The 20,100-nt window shown below is 35.7% G+C and overlaps 6 protein-coding genes across 7 annotated transcripts in view; 5 read left to right on the top strand and 1 right to left on the bottom strand.

The window, feature by feature from the left end:
- The first annotated feature begins 399 nt into the window (after positions 1–399).
- Positions 400–5,720, top strand: LOC108732292 (glutamate dehydrogenase, mitochondrial). Its single transcript, XM_018462987.2, has 8 exons — positions 400–829; positions 3,141–3,341; positions 4,226–4,365; positions 4,442–4,693; positions 4,758–4,922; positions 4,975–5,179; positions 5,240–5,394; positions 5,604–5,720. The coding sequence occupies exons 1-8, from the start codon at positions 400–402 to the stop codon at positions 5,718–5,720; spliced, it is 1,665 nt and encodes a 554-aa protein (XP_018318489.1).
- Positions 5,617–10,969, top strand: LOC108732293 (glutamate dehydrogenase, mitochondrial-like). The gene is made up of 8 exons (XM_018462988.2): positions 5,617–6,889; positions 6,946–7,146; positions 7,208–7,288; positions 7,417–7,604; positions 9,883–9,999; positions 10,062–10,399; positions 10,539–10,716; positions 10,779–10,969. Exons 1-8 carry the CDS (start codon positions 6,505–6,507, stop codon positions 10,890–10,892), a joined length of 1,602 nt encoding a protein of 533 aa, XP_018318490.1. The 5' UTR covers positions 5,617–6,504; the 3' UTR covers positions 10,893–10,969.
- On the bottom strand, positions 7,691–9,822 carry LOC108732291 (translation initiation factor eIF-2B subunit epsilon). The gene has a single exon (XM_018462986.1). The coding sequence runs from the start codon at positions 9,730–9,732 to the stop codon at positions 7,759–7,761; it is 1,974 nt and encodes a 657-aa protein (XP_018318488.1). The 5' UTR covers positions 9,733–9,822; the 3' UTR covers positions 7,691–7,758.
- A 120-nt stretch (positions 10,970–11,089) lies between the features above and the next one.
- LOC108732294 (major facilitator superfamily domain-containing protein 6) lies at positions 11,090–13,561 on the top strand. 2 transcript variants are annotated; one of them, XM_018462991.1, is made up of 7 exons: positions 11,090–11,584; positions 11,644–11,939; positions 11,997–12,315; positions 12,383–12,564; positions 12,616–12,865; positions 12,922–13,149; positions 13,204–13,314. In XM_018462991.1, the coding sequence occupies exons 1-7, from the start codon at positions 11,527–11,529 to the stop codon at positions 13,218–13,220; spliced, it is 1,350 nt and encodes a 449-aa protein (XP_018318493.1). In that variant the 5' UTR covers positions 11,090–11,526; the 3' UTR covers positions 13,221–13,314. The 2 variants fall into 2 exon arrangements, with proteins under 2 accessions (XP_018318493.1, XP_018318492.1); XM_018462990.2 differs by having other exon boundaries at positions 11,091–11,584; positions 12,922–13,167; positions 13,221–13,561.
- A 218-nt stretch (positions 13,562–13,779) lies between these two features.
- LOC112904276 (glucose dehydrogenase [FAD, quinone]-like) lies at positions 13,780–17,499 on the top strand. The gene is made up of 5 exons (XM_025973919.1): positions 13,780–15,485; positions 15,553–15,768; positions 15,833–16,263; positions 16,323–16,862; positions 16,923–17,499. Exons 1-5 carry the CDS (start codon positions 15,302–15,304, stop codon positions 17,391–17,393), a joined length of 1,842 nt encoding a protein of 613 aa, XP_025829704.1. The 5' UTR covers positions 13,780–15,301; the 3' UTR covers positions 17,394–17,499.
- A 399-nt stretch (positions 17,500–17,898) lies between these two features.
- Positions 17,899–20,100, top strand: part of LOC112904286 (D site-binding protein-like) — a 5,666-nt gene continuing 3,464 nt past the window's right edge. Inside the window, exons 1-3 of the mRNA XM_025973931.1 lie at positions 17,899–18,974; positions 19,033–19,203; positions 19,279–19,466. Of these exons, the coding sequence (XP_025829716.1) occupies positions 18,866–18,974; positions 19,033–19,203; positions 19,279–19,466 (468 nt within the window). The 5' untranslated portion in view covers positions 17,899–18,865. The remainder of the gene's footprint in view (positions 18,975–19,032; positions 19,204–19,278; positions 19,467–20,100) is intronic.

Raw genomic sequence — 20,100 nt, forward strand, 5'->3', positions numbered from 1 at the left:
AACAAATTTTTGTGTTTAATAAACGAAGCATTACATAAAATCCGCTTTATGGCTCGCCTTCACCCTGTGAAGCCCCTTCGCGCTTACAAATCCGGTGACTCCTTACAAACAAAACACGATCGAAACATGCGCTCTGTCGTGCACAAGCCGTCTGCGATCGTTAATTGTCGTTTAGAAATCGTGTCGAAAATGACGATAATTTTATAACAATTAAAGCGCCTGTGTTCAAAACACCAGCCAGGCACAAGCCTGAGTGTTTAGTACAGTAGTACGTTCGCAGCGTGGAAAAATGTTCACCATTTGAATGGGATCGGGATAATAGAAAGTGAGTGCTTAGTGCGTTTCAGTAACAAACACTGCATTGTTTTCGTCAAACAAATAAAAAAACAAGAACTCAAAATGTTCCATCTGAAGTTGATACCACGGAATGTGCTGCTAGCAAAGAGCAAGGCCGACCTAACCACGACGCTTGCCAAAATTTCACCGGCCGCGATCCAGACAAGAAATTATGCTGACCATAGAATTCCAGACAAACTTAAAGACATGCCCGAAAACCCAAATCCTCGTTTCTTCGACATGGTAGAATACTTCTTTCACAGGGCGTGCATGATCGTCGAAGACAAGCTCGTAGAAGACCTAGCCCAACAAAAGGGCTCCAGGCTAAGTCTCGAACAACGCAAAGCGAAGGTGAAAGGTATTCTTACGGTCATGGAAGAATGCAATCACGTTATCGAAATCGTCTTCCCCATCAAACGGGACAACGGCGAGTACGAGATCATCAAGGGATTCAGGGCGCAGCACAGCACCCATCGGACGCCTTGTAAAGGGGGTAATATTTTTTTGAAAGGATACTATTAATAAATAACGTTACAAACCAATAAGGAAGCAGTAGAAAGGACTAGAAGGTGTTACATAGATGCAAAAAAGATTATGTTTGCGCAAAAATTATATAACTCGGATAAGCTATAAGCTCTTGGCACAAACTAAACGGCTTTGTCGCTTTGTCTCGCAAACACCACATGCATTTATTATTAATTTTCACAACGGTGACGCATAGAAAGAGATCTTATAGAAAGATCCGTGTCAAGTCGATTGTATTCTGTATGCGGATTATCTTTTGCGTTGGTTGTTTCTAAAAATACACACTCGCAATCCAACAATCCAACAATTTTGGAAGATGCAGTAATTATAAATACTGCATTAGAATTCAATCCACCTTGCATTCCCATGTATTATTATGAATGTATTACGTATATCAAATTGCAAATTACAAGCGTACTATTTTGATATTAGTGAAATTCTTTAATGTTTATTTATTTCATTTGCAGCGATACATAGTAACTGATACGGTAGCTTTTCCAAATACTTTTGAAACACTACATGCAGAAGACGCATCTCAACAACATATTTCAGTCGATTCGGTTCCTCGTCAAGATAAATTAAAATAAAGATTCTAAAGCGATAGCTGATGAATAATCAACCCAAGTCCATTTATAATTGTATTCTGTAGAGTACTCATGAAAAATTAAGTACAACGTATTATAGTAAAAACCACGGTTACCAAGTCGTAAAAACTTATTTTATCGCATAATTTATGCAAGCTACATGGAACAATATAATGGTTGAGTTGTAACAAAAAAATGCCTTGTCGTTAAGGGCTCAGTTTTTTTTATGTGCACGCATTTTTTTCTGATTTTTAAGTAGCGGTGTGTGCACGGTAATTAATCGCGTAGTAACAAAAAACCTAGATAAGTTCAAGGATAATTGATTTCTGATTGCATTTGTGATTATTGGTATGCGATTTTCACACCTGGATGTTGAAGAGAGTACAGATTTCGTAACTTCTTCTTCTGCACATATCAAAGATACCGGGTCTTATCGTGACACTTAAAAATAATAAATTATTATGTTCAACAGGTCATTAATTGATTATTTTCAATTGGCTATTAGCTATTTCATAACTTATAAGCAATTATATAAATTATTAGCAGATGTGTAACAAATTGCAACCACCCATGTTGTTGCTAACGATAACTATCATAAAATTTAAATGGTATTCCATCTTATCAGCGAATAAACAATTTAAATACACTAAGATATTGTAGGCGATGAGGCAGACTAGTCCACTACAATACAAAATACGAAGCGAAACACCTAAGAAATAAGCTTTTTTTTTCAGTGATTTACAATAGTCAGGTAGATCTATACATTTGTATGTATGCACTTATTAGAAAAATTAATCTACAGTGTTACGTAATTAATTGTAAATAAGGAAGCCTTTGGTAGTGGACAAGTTGACCTCATACGTTTATACGTATTTTAAATCTGCATCAATAGTAGTCGTTTTTAGAATAAGGCCTTGTATGAAAACGTTGGACAGATGCCATACTTTTTGCATACAAATATACGCTATTACAACAATTATTGTATGCATGTACTTGGTGCACCTGGGCACTAAGAAATTCATTTTTAATGCATAAACAAGAATAACTACGTATTACATTTAAAAAGCTTCGTAACTATGATTCTTGAAGAAGAAAAAAATTGTATCTAATTAATTGAAGAATAAAGAAGCCAAATCTTGAGAACCAGAAAGGCCAAAAACAGAAATTCAAACATCTGAAGTATCCAATCATAAAAATACTTGTCCAAAATTCATCCTTAATATAAATTAAATAAAATCCCAGAACTATTTAGAGCCTATTGTAAATTGTGAATTGAATTCAAAAATGTTGCAAACACAAAAATATAAGTTCATAAAGCAGTCGTGATAAGCGTCAGTAAATGTTTAAATTTTGGCTGTTATATCAATTAAGCGCGTTAATAAGATACAAAGCCGTCAGCTTATAGTCATCGTATATGCAGGGTGGCCATCACGAGACTTAATAAATAACGTGTCGCCAGACAATAAAATTTAAACGTAAATGACGTCAATGGAACGTTAAATAGTGTACAAGACCATATTAAACTTAATATATGCAGGAATTGGAAGATGTTAATGTATTTCCATTAATAAAAGTAGAGTTCAAAAATGTCATCAAAAGTTACCATTAAAAAATCAGCTTCCGTTAGAGTTTTGGCATTTGTTAATAAACTTTTAGGATAAATAACGAACCTATTCAATTTGTTTATCATTTCAGGTATTCGTTATTCCATGGACGTAAACAGGGATGAAGTAAAAGCCTTATCAGCTTTGATGACCTTTAAATGTGCGTGTGTGGATGTACCATTTGGCGGTGGTAAAGCAGGTGTAAGAATAGATCCGAAACAATATTCAGAACGAGAATTAGAAAAAATTACCAGAAGATTCACCCTCGAATTAGCAAAGAAAGGTTTCATTGGTATGTTAGCTTCTAAATGTCTGTACAAAAAATATCACCATCAATATATTTTTATGCAACATCAACTTGAAATCACTTTTCGATTTTGAACTACTCAAACTCCTCCTCAATTAGTGAGGAAAATATTTTTGTTGCTGTTTTCACCCCCCGCCCCGCCGGGAATCGAACCCGCGTCCTCTTGGCTTTACGCACGAATGCTCTGACAAATTAATATTAACCAATATTAACATTGACCAATATTAGTAATTAACAAAACAATGTCTTAAATATATTTTTAGACTATGGTCAAATTGATCACGATGAATATGATTTTATGTTTGTAAATTTCTCTTTCCTTCCCATTTTATGTAAATATTAACAAGATACGTGTCGAATTAATCCAGATGGTTGTTCTATTCTATTTGTTGCTATTATCTCTCTGTTTACACTGTTTTAATTATCTATTTCCCTTCGTAATTAAAAGTTATCACAATGTTACCCATTACTTCATTGTATATGATGTAATTCTATCTTTATTAGCATCATCTTTTATCAACAGTAGAAAACAGCTGAATGCTTTTCCTTTTTTTTTCCGGGACAAAACTTTATTTCGTTTTATCTCTCGTTTAGTGACAAAAATATTTTTCATGCGCAGCTTTCTGCTTTTTCGTCATGAAATAGTAGCTAAATATAGGACTTCACACTGATTGCACATCAATTATTTCTCCTTTGTCTTGTCTATTATGTAATAAATATTTTGTTCGTTTTATTCTTATCAAGTTTACTTTATTTTCTGCTAATTGTTTTCTGTTGTAATTTATTGGATGTTTTCATCTACAATTTCCAATTTGCTTTTTAAAGTTTAACTTTTTTTTTCGTAAATGGTTTTGTTTTATTTTTGACAGGTCCAGGGATCGATGTGCCTGCTCCCGACATGGGCACAGGTGAACGTGAAATGTCCTGGGTGGCAGACACTTATGCGAAAACAATAGGGTACAACGACATAAATTCGCACGCGTGTATCACCGGGAAACCCATCAATCAGGTACGAATAATCGTTATTACAATCAATATTTTCCGATCATGCTAACGTCTAACTACTCAATCACTTACACATTAAGGGTGGCATACACGGTAGAGTATCAGCAACAGGTCGAGGGATCTTCCACGGGATAGACAACTTCATGAACGACACCAGTTTCATGGACGTCATCGGTTTATCCCCTGGAATCAAGGGGAAAACATTCATAGTACAAGGTTTTGGTAATGTCGGCTTGCACACCACCAGGTACCTCGTGAGAGCCGGAGCTACATGTATTGGGGTGATAGAACGAGACGGGTCACTTTACAACCCTAACGGCATTGATCCAAAGGTAATAAATGTTACAACAATTGTGCTAAATTAATATCTACAAACATTTTGGAAATTTATCGTAGGACCTTGAGGATTATTTACTGAAACACAGGACAGTACAGGGATTCCCTGGGGCGCAAAAGTACGAGGGTGGTTTCGATTTGATGTATGAAAACTGTGATATCTTAGTTCCCGCTGCTACAGAAAAGGTCATAACGATGACAAATGCGGATAAAATAAAGGCTAAAGTAAGTAAAAACAACCCCTAAAGTCAAACAAAAATCAACGCGTTGTTTGTAGGTAATAGCCGAGGGTGCTAACGGGCCTACAACCCCAGCCGCCGACAAAATCTTAATCGACAAAAAGGTCCTGGTGATCCCCGATCTGTATTGCAACGCTGGTGGTGTGACAGTATCATTTTTCGAGTGGTTGAAAAATCTTAATCACGTATCATACGGAAGACTGACATTCAAATACGAACGCGACTCCAATTATCATTTGCTAAGTACGAAATTAATCCTGTACTAGGTCTGAAACATTGCAAATTGTTTAATTTTTTTAACAGAATCAGTACAAGAATCGTTAGAGAGGAGACTTGGTCAAACCGGAGGACCTATACCAATAACTCCATCCGATTCATTCCAAAAACGGATTTCTGGTGCTTCAGAAAAAGATATTGTACATTCTGGTTTGGAATACACCATGGAACGATCGTCGAAGGTAAATTTTACAATTTTTTAACGTACTTTGTGCAATTCTAACGGAATTTATTCAAACACGTGGTTGTTAATGGCGTCTCAAAACAGAAGCGTCGCCATATTGAAAGAACACGCGTCTTATAACAAATAGCACAAAACTGCTTTATCTAACTACATTACTGCAAAAAGCATGTAAAAAATATGAATACCTTATAATAATTTGTTTTACAGGCAATCATCAAAACTGCTAATAAGTTCAACCTGGGCCTGGACTTGAGGACAGCAGCCTACATTAATTCTATAGAAAAAATATTCACCACATATTCCGAAGCTGGACTTACATTCTAAATAATCATGACATTAAAAATCAGTATTTGTACTTTACAGCTTGGCCTGTCGTAATTTTAAATTTACATGATAATTGCATATCTACCTACGATTTAAATGTAAAAAAAGTATTTGTTCATATTGCAATAAAATCAATAAAACCTTTCATTCAGTTACGTTACAGAGCAAAAAATACATACATAAATTCACAATTTTTCGAAGAAAATGCACATGCTTCTTTTACCACTATTTTGCACAATATTTCATGCAATTCTACTCAATATTTATTAAAATTGACAACTAATACCGTTTGTTACTGACCTCTTATGTTTTATTGTTACGCCAACTTGTACGAATTATTAAAAATGAACAGAAAAAAAGAAAAACGTTGAAGACCGATTGTAGGATTCCCCTGGCGATCCCGACGAAATCCAACTCGCAACTGGCCATTCGACAGAGAACACCTGCATTTTACTTTTTCTTCTCCTTTATAAAAAAAACGACGCAAATAACAGGGGCGTAGTAAATAATATTTTCCCAAGAAAGACATAAAAATGAAATAATTTGTTAGAGACGTATGTTTTGCCGCTTTTAAAATAGTTATTGTAATATAATTAACGCATGGTAAGTAAAATTCTCCAATGGTTAGTTAAATAAACAAACATTACTTAAAATTATTATGAAATTAAACTCAAACGTAGTTTATTTTTATTGAAATTGTCATAATTGATTTTTGAGTTTCTATAACAACTAACGATAAATCTGATTAACAATTTTTTTATTACTTGTATTTGAAGTTGTCAAAATGAAATTTATACTCGATTTTTTTGTTAGACCGTGTCATCGCAGATTTTATTCCCGGAATCATCCTTACGACTTTCCAGAAAAATTAAGGGATGCTTTTTATTGTGCTAACGCTTTTTTGGTCGACTCCGTAAGATGGTACAAACACACAGCTATCGAACATGTTTATAGCGATTTGGTCAACGAAGTTCGAAGAAAAAATCCATCATTACCGGTGGAAGAAGCGAGACAAACTGTTAAAGATTTAATAGACGCTGGCGATGTTTGTAGCAGTGTTTTGGAAATTAATTGTAGAGTAAAATTGCAGGATGGTAGAAAGAGGGTGGTCAAAGGTTACAGAGTTCAAAATTCGTCATTGCTTTCAAATCAGACACCATGTATCGGAGGTACCATATTATTTATCAAATTTTGTATTTGTTGATGTGTTTCTTACCTATCTAAGGTTTGAGACTGTTGCGAAATGAACAAAAACATGAGTTAAGGGGTCTAGCAATATTAACATCCCAGAGGAACGCTTGCATGCGAATCCCATTGCTTGGTTCTCATGGGTCCATCTTAATAGACCCAAACGAATTTAAAAGAGATGACACAAAGGAAATCTTACAAAAATACACGTCAGAATTATACAAACGAAACTTCTGTGGTACAAATTCGTTAATCTTTCGGAACTACAAAACTAGTCTCAAAATCAATCTAACTTTTAGGTAATGCAATTGACATTTTTGAACCGGATATCGGCACTTCGTGTGAAGAAATGGAATGGATAGCAAACACCCCTAATACAGGTCAATCTCAGTCTAGTTTTATTTTCGATTGTTTGTCAAAACAAAAAAAAATGTTACGCCTATGCGCTCGTAATGTCAGTCTCGGAGTGTTTTCTTAAGCAAATAGCCAATTTTTTAATGCTTTTCAGACACAAATTGCATCCCGAGTTCCTTTGTTATTGGCAAACCTGACTCATTTGTTAATTCAGTTGGGAATTATAACGAAATTTTGAAAGATACTATAGCTTACACCCTAGAATTATTTTTAAATGACGAAAAAATAATGAAAACAATCGAACTGGAAACAGGCCTGAAGAACAAATCGTTTATATTACAGGTTTTTAAATTCAATTTCAAATACCCCTTAATTAAAACATCAACACAGAAGCACTAACTCAAAAAAAAAAAACAATCGAAAACCAGTTGTTTGTTATAAAAAAAGATTTTATTTTCTATTACAACATAAACACTTTTACAATAACAATACAATATTAATCTTCTTCGTCGGAATCGGAATCTTCTTCGGCTTCTTCCAACCAACTTATGAAAGGCTGGACCTTCTTGTACAATTTACCTTTCTTGTCCAAACCGGAATTCCACTTCAAAATATTTTCTTCTGCCATCAAATCGTTGTCATAAAACCATTCCAAAACTTTGACCACGCAGTCGGCAATTTCACTATTGGAACTGGCAACATCTTCGACTGCTTGAAGAGCGTCTTCGACGGCATCTCTATTGCGGACGTAGTTGTTCAAAATGGGTTTAAAATATTTCAGGAGGGGTTGTAAAGTGCTCCAGTACTGCAGCCCCGTGGATTGTTTGCAAGGGAGATTTTGGAAGGCCAATTCTAAAATGGCCTTCACGACGTTTAAGTTAACTTCCTTCAGTGACACATTGTACGCATATCTGGATGAGTTTATCTCCAAAATGAGATTATCACATTGAAGTTTATCTTCATAGCCTCTCGAAAGACTATCCATTACTTCCGTTAAGAACATGTTGGTGTCGTCAGGAAGTGGAGAGTTCCTGTACGAAAGGTCTTCACTTTGTTCGGTGGAATCGCCTTCACTGGACTCGTCTTCGTCGGGGAAATGGAGGTGCAACCTGCTTGTGGCCTTTGAGTAACTCTCCTTTCCCGATTCTGCAGTTTCATCAGTGTCGAATCTAACTTTGTAAGCCACTGGGCCAATTTTTGCATTCGGGTCTTTATTAAGCGGATCGTGGGATTGAACCAGAGCGTCTTCCAGTTTCGTACCGGTTGGTATGATGACTCCAATGCCCAAGATGGTCCCCATTGTTATTCGCGATTTAGAATGGACGATGCTATTCCTTCCAATCACGGAATGGGTTATTTCGACATTGTCCTCGATCTTTACATCGTTGAAAATGAACGAGTTCGCTATTTTGACATTCTTTCCAATATAAACGTTTGGACCAATTACCGATTTCGTAATTTTCGTGTCGCTGTTTACGACGGACTTTGGACCGATTACAACGTCTTCTACTAAAGAAACATTCTTTCCTATTTGCACGTCTTGAGACCGGTAGATATTATTTTTGATGTATCTGTAAAGGCCGGCGCTGGCTGCGTCTGGAGTCATTGGATAAGCCCATCTATGCATCACGTCAATGCTTGTGGCATGATAAGACCGCCAGTCTGTAATTCCCACCCCGAATTCGTTGTTTTTTATGAATTCCGTGTAAATGGTCGAACCCATGATCTCCTCGTTCATTAGGAGACCGCGGATGAAGTCGTCGCGTGTTTGAAAGTCGAAATTGTCGGAGAATAAGGGAAGAACGGATGAGGTGCATATCATGACGTGGACGTCTTTGATATTGTGGAAAATGTCCACCGTCTTGTTCCCGCTTATTATATCCAGTGGGATTTCAATTTTGCTTGATCTCTTGTTCTGATAAAATAATATTCTATTTTTCGCGCTGGCGCCAAGGGTAATTTCGTTTTTAGACAACGCGGAGGGATTTCCCGCTCCGCAATTTTCAAACAGTACCGTGGCAACAGCGTTTTTATCGTTTTTGCAATTGTTGACATGTTTTTGAAGATAATTTTTTAAATCAATGGACCCAATCGTGCCGGCCTCTACTAATATAAAGTTCCCCCTGACCAACCCCCTCGAGTCTAAATCTCTCAAACAATCTCCAAAAGATCTGCACGTTTCTGACATAATTATTACGACCTTCATTGATCTAGACCATGGGGCGCAGTTTTTAACGCGTCGTTCCACATAATCTTCTATTATTCTACCCCCATTGCAACAAATGAGATACGTCTCGTCAACACCCCCCAAAGAAAGAAATTCCAAAGTGTATTCCAAAAGGGGAATGTTTGCCAGAGGCAGAAGAGCGAAAGGCAGGGAATCTGTTACTGGCCTGAATTCGTTCCCGAAATGGTCCCCAACTATCACCGCCTGAATGGCTTCCTTTCCCCCTGAATCACCCTTAAACATCTTCAAAAACTACTCTTGATTACTCGCAATATTTTTGGTTATGTAAAATATCGAACACACGATGACATTTGTCTTATTCTTATTGAGCCGCATTTGTTCTGAACTTCGAGCTGAAATATTCATTTAGCAATGTACTTACTATATTTTCAGGGTTTGGGGAAGTACGGATACCTTATTGGTTCAAAATTACAAGAAGAGGGAGCAATCTGTGTGGGCATCGATGACAACGATTGTTTCACATATTACTACGACGGTTTGGATATTGATGTATTAGCAACAGTAACAATGATTTATAAAAGTGTTTTTAACGTTTCTTTTTTATTTTACAGTCCGCTTACTCGCACAAGCAGAAGTTCGGCACTCTAAAAGATTTTCATTTCAAAACAAAACCGTACCATTCCGATTCTATTTTGAATGAAGAGTGCGATTTACTTGTGTTGGCGGGAAAACAAAACGGCCTCGTGTACAACATAGCCGATAAACTTCAGGCAAAAGTTATAGTTGAGGCTGCATATGGGGCTATCACACCAACCTCCCATAAGATTTTGATCGGAACCAATAAGCTTATCATTCCAGACATAGTCACCAATGGTGGGTTTGCAGTATTATCGTACATGGAACATCTCAAAAATGTGGATTATGTCGAAAAGGGAGAAATTACTCAAAGGTATTTCAGTAATATAAATCCCGCTTAAAAGGCAATAATGGGAATCAATACTAATCATGGGATGTGTGGGATATTATACAGCAAAACTCTGTACCATTTATCTGATGGTGATGGTTCATGGTTCATTGTTCCATTTCAGATTTTCAGATTCAATAAAAGATTACTACGTTATGGTATGTCCTCGAGAAGAAGCTAAGCTGATCGTTAATTTTTCTGGGAATATTGTTCAATATCCCAACGATATCTTTCCGGAAACTTTATCAGAAACTGAGCTAATAAAAGGCATAATCGAAGGTTCCCTTAATCAAGCAGTAAAAGTAATTGATTAGAAATAATATAGTCGTGCATTTTATTGGTTTATCGAAATTAATTTCTTTAGGAAGTATTGGCTACAGCAAAACACTACAAGCTCGGTCTAGATTTCAGAACAGCCGCCCATTGCAAGGCTCTACTACAAACTTACAAACATATATTTGAATCGCAACTGTATTAATTTGTTGTTTAAATATACAATTATCTTTTACTATTGCTTGCACCGCTACTGGCGTTTTAACCGTGAATAAAACTGGAGCTATCTTTAAACAATAATCTGCTAAATATTGTAACTTCTTATCAGTAAACTGTGGACTGTTGTTGGGCGGAAGATTAAAACGTAACTGTAGAAAATGCAGTTTTCAAGTTTTTAGTCTGTCATTTACAACGGCGATAGAAAGTTCAGCGTAGATGTTAGTGTTGCAATAAACTTGTTTAAAAATAGCTTTTGATTATGCTGAACATATTAATTTATGCGAGCCAGGCCTTCTGTAATACTTGTGTAGCGAACAAACTATAAAATTATTCAAATGGAACCATAGCATTTTCTTGTTTTAGAAATAATTGCGAAGTTGTCGTTAGTATCTACGCTTTTTTACTTATTTCACTTATCTTTCGTAAGTACAGTTTTCATTGTTTGCAAGCGAACGAAAAGATAAGTATGCCACAAAGTTTAACGAACTCCTCACAGTATGAACTTGGCATTGGGAATATTTTATTATCTCCTTTTCTTCAAATAATCATGTGATTTTAGCCAGATATTTTACCAGTAAATATTCAAATCATTTAATGTTTCTCTTTATCAAATAAAAAGTATGAAACTCAACAAAGAATTGTTGCCAATCAAGGCGCACTTTTTCTTCTTCATGGCCGGTAAGTTTCTAATATTTCATGCCTGTCTATCGTTTAATTGACATTAAAAAATATTGAAGCAATGGGCCCCATTCTTCCCCAGTTACCGGTTTATGGCAAAGAATTGGGCATCTCTTCGGTTGTAATGGGAACAGTATCGGGAATTTTGCCCATTCTGTTTCTCTTAGCCAAACCAGTATTTGGGATAATCGTGGATGTTTTTAGAAGCCACCGGAAATCCATTTTTATGGTTTTAATCGCCGCCATGAGTACATCTTTCGCTTTTTTATATGCGTTACCAAATAAATTTGGCATTTTAGATTTTAAAATTGACAATATAACTTGTAGGGAATATTTACGTGTTTGTGACGATTCGGTAAGAATTTTGCAACGATAACAAAATATGTAATTTACATTTTCGAATGAATTCTAGAACATTTCCTGCAAAAATTCCATCAAAAATGTGACATGTGTTTTAACATGTCCCGATAATTCAATGAGTAACAGATCCTTTAAAGGGTTAGCATACTTGAAGGACGAAGAAGATGATTTTACAATATGCAAAGAAACTTTTATCGACATAGATTGCTCAAAAGACTGCAAATTGCGATGCCAACAGAATAGCGAAATCGATGCACCTTGTTTCTACAATTCATCAACCTTCTGGGGTTTCATTTTGCTGATGTCCCTTGGCAATATTTGCTATAACGTTGCCAATTCCATAAGCGACGCCGTTTGTTTTGATGTAATTGGTACATTAATAAGTAATAATTATTGCAATTACACACCATCAACTAAAGTTTTTATATACTTTTAAAGGGGACACATACGACTATGGTAAACAGAGGGTATGGGGTGCTATTGGTTTCGGATTGACGGCTCTTTTGGGGGGGTACCTCGTAGATTGGTGGTCTATTGGAAGTTTTGAGACTTACACCCCAGCATTTATTATTATGGTTAGTTTTACACTCATTGATTTATTTGCTTGTTCAAAATTGAAGGTAAGGTATCTAAATATTAGCCCTTTCTAGAAATAAATAAACTCTTTGTAGTTGCCGGTGATATCTCCTCCCAAAAACGTTTTCAAAGATCTGTGTCGACTGCTAAGGGACAGGGACGTTGTGGTATTCCTGATATTCGCAATCTTTGCTGGAATTATCGATAGTTTCATAATATATTTCCTGTTTTGGTTCCTCGAAGACTTGGCCATCCAAAGTCAGACTGGAAATGTCAAGCTATTGGAAGGACTTATTGTGGCGGCCGAAACATTGGGGGGTGAAATTTTATTCTTCGCAATATCTGGTAAATAATTGAGTAGGAATATAATATTTTTTTCACAATTTTTTTATTATTATTAGGGAAAATATTATCAAAAATAGGCTATGCAAATTGTTTTAGCATATGCTTTGTAAATTACTCTATCCGGTTATTGTTGATCTCATTGGCGCCAAATCCGTGGTGGATTCTTCCCGTCGAGCTTGTGATGCAGGGGCCAACATACGCCCTGACATATACCACAATCGTGGCTTATGCCAATGCCATATCTCCGCCTGGTATGTCAGCCACGATGCAAGGAATCGCAGCAGGTTTAGACGATGGCTTTGGTATACATATTTGCTTAATTTATTGCAACTTTTCAGTATTGTCAACCTTTTAGGGTACGCTATTGGTTGTGTTACCGTTGGGATCTTATACCAAATGGTCGGTGGCAAAACGGCTATGAAGATATTTAGCGCACTTGCTTTTGTTTGTGGAGTAACCCATTTTACTATTCATAGGTTTTTTAGGAGGAAGAGGGAATCTTCGGTGATGTCGACAATAGAATATCAAACTACAGACGAAGCTATCAAAACTGTGATAACTTATAGTTAGTTCGAACCTCTCAATTAAACTAATAATATTTCGCGTATTACAAATTGGAGTGCGCCTTTTTTTAAACAATGTACAAATTAACAATTTTGTTACAAATAAAATTGTTTTCAGTGTAAATAAAGTTATAGATATACATATATATAAAGACNTAATTTTTTAAGTATCATCATTAAAATTAATTCCACAAAAACGAGGGCCTCGCAAAAATTTACCCGCCCGGAACTTTCCAATGGCTAAGGCCGCCCCTGCCACGTGGATATAAAAGCCCCTGGCTCCCATTGAAGACAATATTGTGAATTTAAAAAATAATGTAAATGCTTTATATAAATTTATATAACAGAACTACAAGCAATTGCCTTAATGTTTTTCCTAACATTAAATTGGTTTGATTAATTAATTAAGCCCAAAGTAGTATTAGCCCAGAACCCCCACATTCACGACCCTCCCCTGCCCCTGTATGAATTAAATATTAATCGAAACCAATAATACCAAACAAAAAGTAAAGTTATACTAACCAACACGACCCCCAATAAGTCCCATACCTTGAAAGTTCTCGTCCATGTGCTGGCCCACCCTGAGTATCGAGAGATTTTGCGATTTTATTTTAAAAATGATTTCTATTAGTAATTGCTTTTTATTATTCTTCAAGATTTTATGAAACTTCGAGGCTTAAAATCGAAACTATTTTTGACAAACTGTAAATGCGATGATATCAAATTCTGGTTAATGTTGTTCGGTTGCCATACAACAATAAATGGTGGTAACCATAAATAATTACGACGTTATTTGAAACATTATTTCATGCTTACCTGGCAAATGATGAGAATCATGCAGATGTTTAAGCACCCTTCTCTATATATTTATATGGCTACGTGTGCATGTACATTAAGAAAAAAAAAACAGTGTAACATCATTAACCGTTGATCATTTATACAATATTCGTGTGCTCGCTGGTTAAGGGCGATATCACGTAATAAATTATTTGGAAGGGGTTCATTTCGATCCTAATATTATAGCTGACTTCGACTCATAACAATTACTTGTTTGTTTGCTAAAAATCTAAACTATTTCAAACTGTCATGTATGAATGCAGTTTACATTTTTTAATTTTTTGTTTTTATTTATTACTTATTGTTATCTCAACTCATTTTGATAATGGACTACGTGTTTCATTCCTCGTATACTTCCGATATTATTTTCATCTTTATTAATTTAGTCACTTCAAAGTGACCGCCAATTTATAATATATATGTAATAGTAGATATCTATAAGGTCGAAACGAACTTGACATGGTTTATTATAATTGACATAGTTTTTTGATTATGAGAAGACAAATTTGTATATTATTTATTTATTGTTTCATCACGAATGCTCACCCTCAACCCTATTTATTTAGTAACATTTGAAATCATCTAATTGTTAGATGCAACAATGTTTGTTTAAACATTATCTCAAGGAAATACAGTAATTGTTCGAGTTTCTCGAATTAGTATGTTTTTAATTAAGGTGGGGACATTTTTGGGTAACTCCAGCTCAGATCAGATACTCGACTAACTGTAGCTTTCTAGGTACCATAAATGAAACCTTCAACGTTCCTTCAATGGTATTTTGAAGTAGAAACAACGCAAACAACAATTTCGACTATATATCGTGTTATGATAAGTATTTTTAAAAAATTTACAAGGCGAAGTATGACGTTATTCGATTGGGATAGTATTTAAGTAGATAACATTAGGACTCTAATTAGTCCGAGCAACTTTCACCTGTAATAGTGTGATGTTTTGTCACATTCCGTTATTATTTAATGGTAACTAATTGGTAAAAACGTTAATAAGTTCTGGTGACTGGCTGGGTTTGTACTGGACAATGAAGGCGATTTTTGAAATAGTTATCCTCGCTCTATTCTTCGCCCATCCTGTCTATCCGCAGGGGGATGAAGTCGATTATTACGAAAATCTCATCATTCAAAACACTGTACAAACAAGTACATATCAAAGACCAGAATTTTGTTCCGAGTTCAACGTCAGAAATACCGATGAAGCACCCGTTGGTAGGGATTTTTTTTATTTCCTTCATGTAGGGTTACAATTTTGAGGAAATTGTTTAAAATGTTACAGCCATCGGGAGTTACGATTTCGTGGTTGTTGGTGGAGGATTGGCGGGCAGTGTGATCGCTGGTAGACTGACAGAGAGACCGGATGTGTCCGTCCTGGTTCTAGAAGCCGGCAAAAGAGAAAACGATTACGTCGATATCCCTGCTATGGACGGGTTTCTCAAGAATTCCGAGTACAATTGGGGATTCAGGACGGTTCCCCAGAAAGTTGCTTGCAGAGGTAATAAAAGAACGCGATAAAATCCTTATGGCATGCTATTAGACATTCTTGGTATTTTCTCTAGATCAACCAGGATTCCGCTGTGACTACCCACGAGGTAAAATCTATGGTGGTTCCACTGGCATAAACGGTCTGGCAAATATCCGTGGAAACTGGCGAGACTACGACAAATGGGCCGCAATGGGCAACAAGGGATGGTCCTTCGACGACGTTCTCCCCTACTTCAAAAAATACGAAAACGCGTCCTCTCTTGTTGGTATCGACGCGGAATACCACGGATTTTCAGGACCAGTCACCCTCGAAAACTACAAAACCCCATCCAATATCACTAAAACCTTCATGGAAGCGATGGGTTTATTCGGCTACCCGATCACAGACTACAATGCCAAAAATCTTTTTGGTATTAATTACAATCAATTCACTCAGAGAAACGGCAGAAGATTGACGAGCGCAGCGGCGTACCTGTTCCCCAACGAAGACAGGAAGAACCTGAAGGTCTGTAAAGATAACATTTAATGATGGACACAGCTAAAGTTAATTCGAAATTCTCGCAGGTAAAAACGGAATGTTACGTCACGCATATTTTGATGGACCAACGCGGAAAAAGAACGAACGGGGTCGAGTTCATACACAACAACAGAAAATACATCGTCACAGCAACCAAAGAGGTAATCATGGCCGCCGGTTCCATCCAAACTCCACAGATCATGATGCTTTCGGGCCTTGGGCCGAAAGAACAACTGGACAAATTCAGTATTCCCGTTCTAAAGAATCTGCCCGTTGGAAAGAACATGTTGGACCAGTTTTACGTTCAAAGGGCCATGAACGTCACCACGAACTATACAGAGGAGAAGAGAACCATAAGAAGCGACGTGGTCCAATATCTGCAAGGTTTTGGTAGACTGACCATCAACGTTGGAAACATTGAAGCGATCGGATTCATTGAACACAAGAGATATCCTGTAACTGAAATCAATGTGATTCCAACGTCAGCGGTCTATGCCGTGGAAAACAAGGAAGTGAGGATCACAGGGGGTAAATACGCTGTTGCTCAAGCTGGAGGAATTCTTCTTCATGCAAAATCAGTTGGACAGGTAAAAACCTAATCTCGCTTATCTCTTTCGTTTTTAATTACATTTCTCTTGATAATTCAGGTGACCCTGCAATCAGCAGATCCTTTGGACTTCCCCCTGATCGATCCCAATTATCTCACTGAAGAAGACGACATGAATGCTCTTGTAGAAACGCTAGATTTTCTGGTGGATGTCTACGAATCCGGTCCATTACAAAAATATAACACCACAGTCGTTCCAGAGAGTACCTATTGTAAAGATTACGAGTTTAGAAGTTTTGATTATTGGAAATGCGTTATCCAACACTACGGTACGACCATTTATCATCCCGTGGCCACGTGCAAAATGGGTCAAAGTCACGAAACGTCAGTCGTAAACGATAAACTGCTAGTTCACGGTACGGAAAACTTGAGGATAGTGGACGCCAGCGTCATACCGTCTTCAATTTCTGGTCATTTGATGCCTGCAGTTTATATGGTAGCCGAAAAAGCTGCCGACATTATAAAGCATCGCTATAGGAAAACTAAATCTTTTGACTGCACAACCCATTAGTCTGATTGTTTAAGTTAATTGTTAGTTAGTATTAGTAGATTATGTTTATTTTTTCATAATTATTTAACGCACTCTTGTAGGGGTAATAAATTATAATTTTTATTAAGTACGAATTTGGTGGATCTAAAAAAAAGTTTTTAGATTTGTTTGAGCCAGTTTAATTAAGGGTTGAATAGCTACCATCAATTTTTGACATAACGAAATTTGATAGAGACGTTCGCGATTGTGTGCATTTTCTTTTGTTACTTTGTCACGAAGGTGTCAAGAAGTCGTTTGATCTTTGCGCCCCTTGAATTTTAAATGTTTAATCATACGTAAGTTGACTCAAAGTTTACGTAGAGGCGTAAAAGGCCACATGGCCCAGCTCGATATTTTCCCACGACGTACCACACCACTTCACGTTTGCATGGAATATGATGATAATGTGTTGTTGTTCCCGTAAAATAAGCTATTATTGTTATTTCAGATATCTAACTTATTTACTGACAACCGTTCTTAAAGGGATGAAAAAACAATCTCTGTTTTATTTGCCTACTTTTGAAATATTAATAGTTGTTATTAGGAGAAATAATAATCGAACGCATTTTGTTAAGAAAAATGACAATCAATTAAAAAAACTGACAAACGAAAACAAATATCAAACAATTAAACAATTGAGGTAATGAAAAAACATCAAAATAGTATGTATTAACAGCTAGTAAACAAAAAACGATCAAATGATGTCCTTGGCAGGTATTTCGTTTTAATAAATGCAATACAAATGTTGAAAAATAAAAGACGTTTCGCATTACGTTATCATTCGGGGAAATCCCATGTAAGTAAGTCGCTGTTTTAACAATTTCATAGTCACAGTGCGTTCTGATTATACATATTCTAGTTGACCTGTATGAATAATTAAATAATGCTCTTGTAAATGTTATCATCCCCTATCATGGGGTGGAGTTATGTGGGAAACAAGCAAGACTTACCAAACATTATTTTAACATTAAACCGTGTCCAATAGGTTTAATTCTGTGTCTACGTAGGCGTATACCAACCAATCCCAGTTCTTTTTAAAATTAAAGCTTTGAAAATTATGTTGCCAAATGCGAAGTTTTATACTAAATCGAAAAAACTATACCTACACAGAACCAGGTATGCTTTCACTCTTTTTATATAACACAAAAGTCAAACAGAAAGCAATTCCATTAATATTAATACGTTTCAAGTTTGAATTGTGGATTTTCTTTATGTTGCAGTATTAAAAATAAAAATTACGTAAAATACTTTGAGCTTTTGAGCTTGGCAACGTTGTATGAGCTTTCATAGCAACCAATAAGTAATAAAGTTATAAAATCAAGTGTTTAAATATACAAACATCATTAGACTTTCAGTGATTCAATGTAAAGTACGATCCCATATGCAAATGTTTTAAAAGCTTAATAAAACAAAATACTTTTTTTCGATTTCATTTCCGTATAACCCATTAATGAATGGAACCCATACAGAGCTTTCATAATAATCATTTTTGCGATGACACCCCGCTCATTTTTTCCAATGGAATTTTTAAAAGGTATTACATAACAGATGAAACCTCAAAGGGTAAGGTCTTTCAAATTATTTTGGTGGTCTACCTAATGTGTATTTTGTGCTTTTTCAGCTTTGAACAATAAACTCCATCCACTCGCTATTTGCCCAACCCAATCCCATAATTTAAAAGTGTGCCCTGAATTGTACAAAACTCAGTTTTACGATAATTTTCAAAAAAGTTACATCAACGACATTCAACGCCGTTTAAGGCCCTATCCTGCTTTTGACCACCATGCACACGGTAATAACTGTATTTAACGATACAAAAAAAAGACAGATGAACGATTAATCTTTTATTAATGCTTTTGTTTTCTAGACGCATTCGGAGATATGATGAATGCTCGATTAAAAAAACAGCGCAACGAAAAGAAGCCCGTCCCCGAAGAAAAAAAAGACGCTCTGTACTATGAGAAAAGAAAAAGGAATAATAAGGCCGCGAAAAAATCCAGAGATGCGAGAAAACTTCGAGAAGATCAGGTAATTGATAAATGTTTTCATGTTCTGGTACTGCATAACATTAATAATTTCTATTAAATGGTTTCGCTAGGGTTGTAATTAGGACTGTTTGAAAATCTTAGTGTTAATTCTTGATTCATTTTGCAAGAACACAGACCCAAAACATTGGGTTCTTTTGTCAATAAGAAGTTAATTGCACATGTAAAAAAATATTAGAAAATTTGTACCCATGAAGATTCACAAACATTATCATCAAAGAAAATCATACTAAAAATTTTGGTGAAGGCGCCGGGAAAATTTAAAATAAAAGCTATAACAGAGTTGTAATTCCGATTTAATTGAAACAAATTGATATCTTTTTATTACTAGATGATATTTCTTCCATGTAATCGTAGTTAGGGTGGTATTTTGTGGTTTTACAACTAATTTACAATTTGTAATGTGACATATAGACAACTTAACATACAGCAAATACTACAACTTTTAAATGTAACTACGAATAACGTTAGAAAAGTTTTTTCTCACGGAAATAATTTTCTACGTAAAGCTCAGTGATATCATCGAATATATCGCAAAATATTACGTAGAAATAATTAATTAATTAGTAATATTTTTAAAGATATCTTGTGAAATTTGGTTAAAAACCCTTACAAATATTATATATAAAAAAAATTATGAGTGC

Source organism: Agrilus planipennis, unplaced genomic scaffold, assembly GCF_000699045.2.
Source record: "Agrilus planipennis isolate EAB-ADULT unplaced genomic scaffold, Apla_2.0 scaffold30, whole genome shotgun sequence".
NCBI lineage: Eukaryota > Metazoa > Arthropoda > Insecta > Coleoptera > Buprestidae > Agrilus > Agrilus planipennis.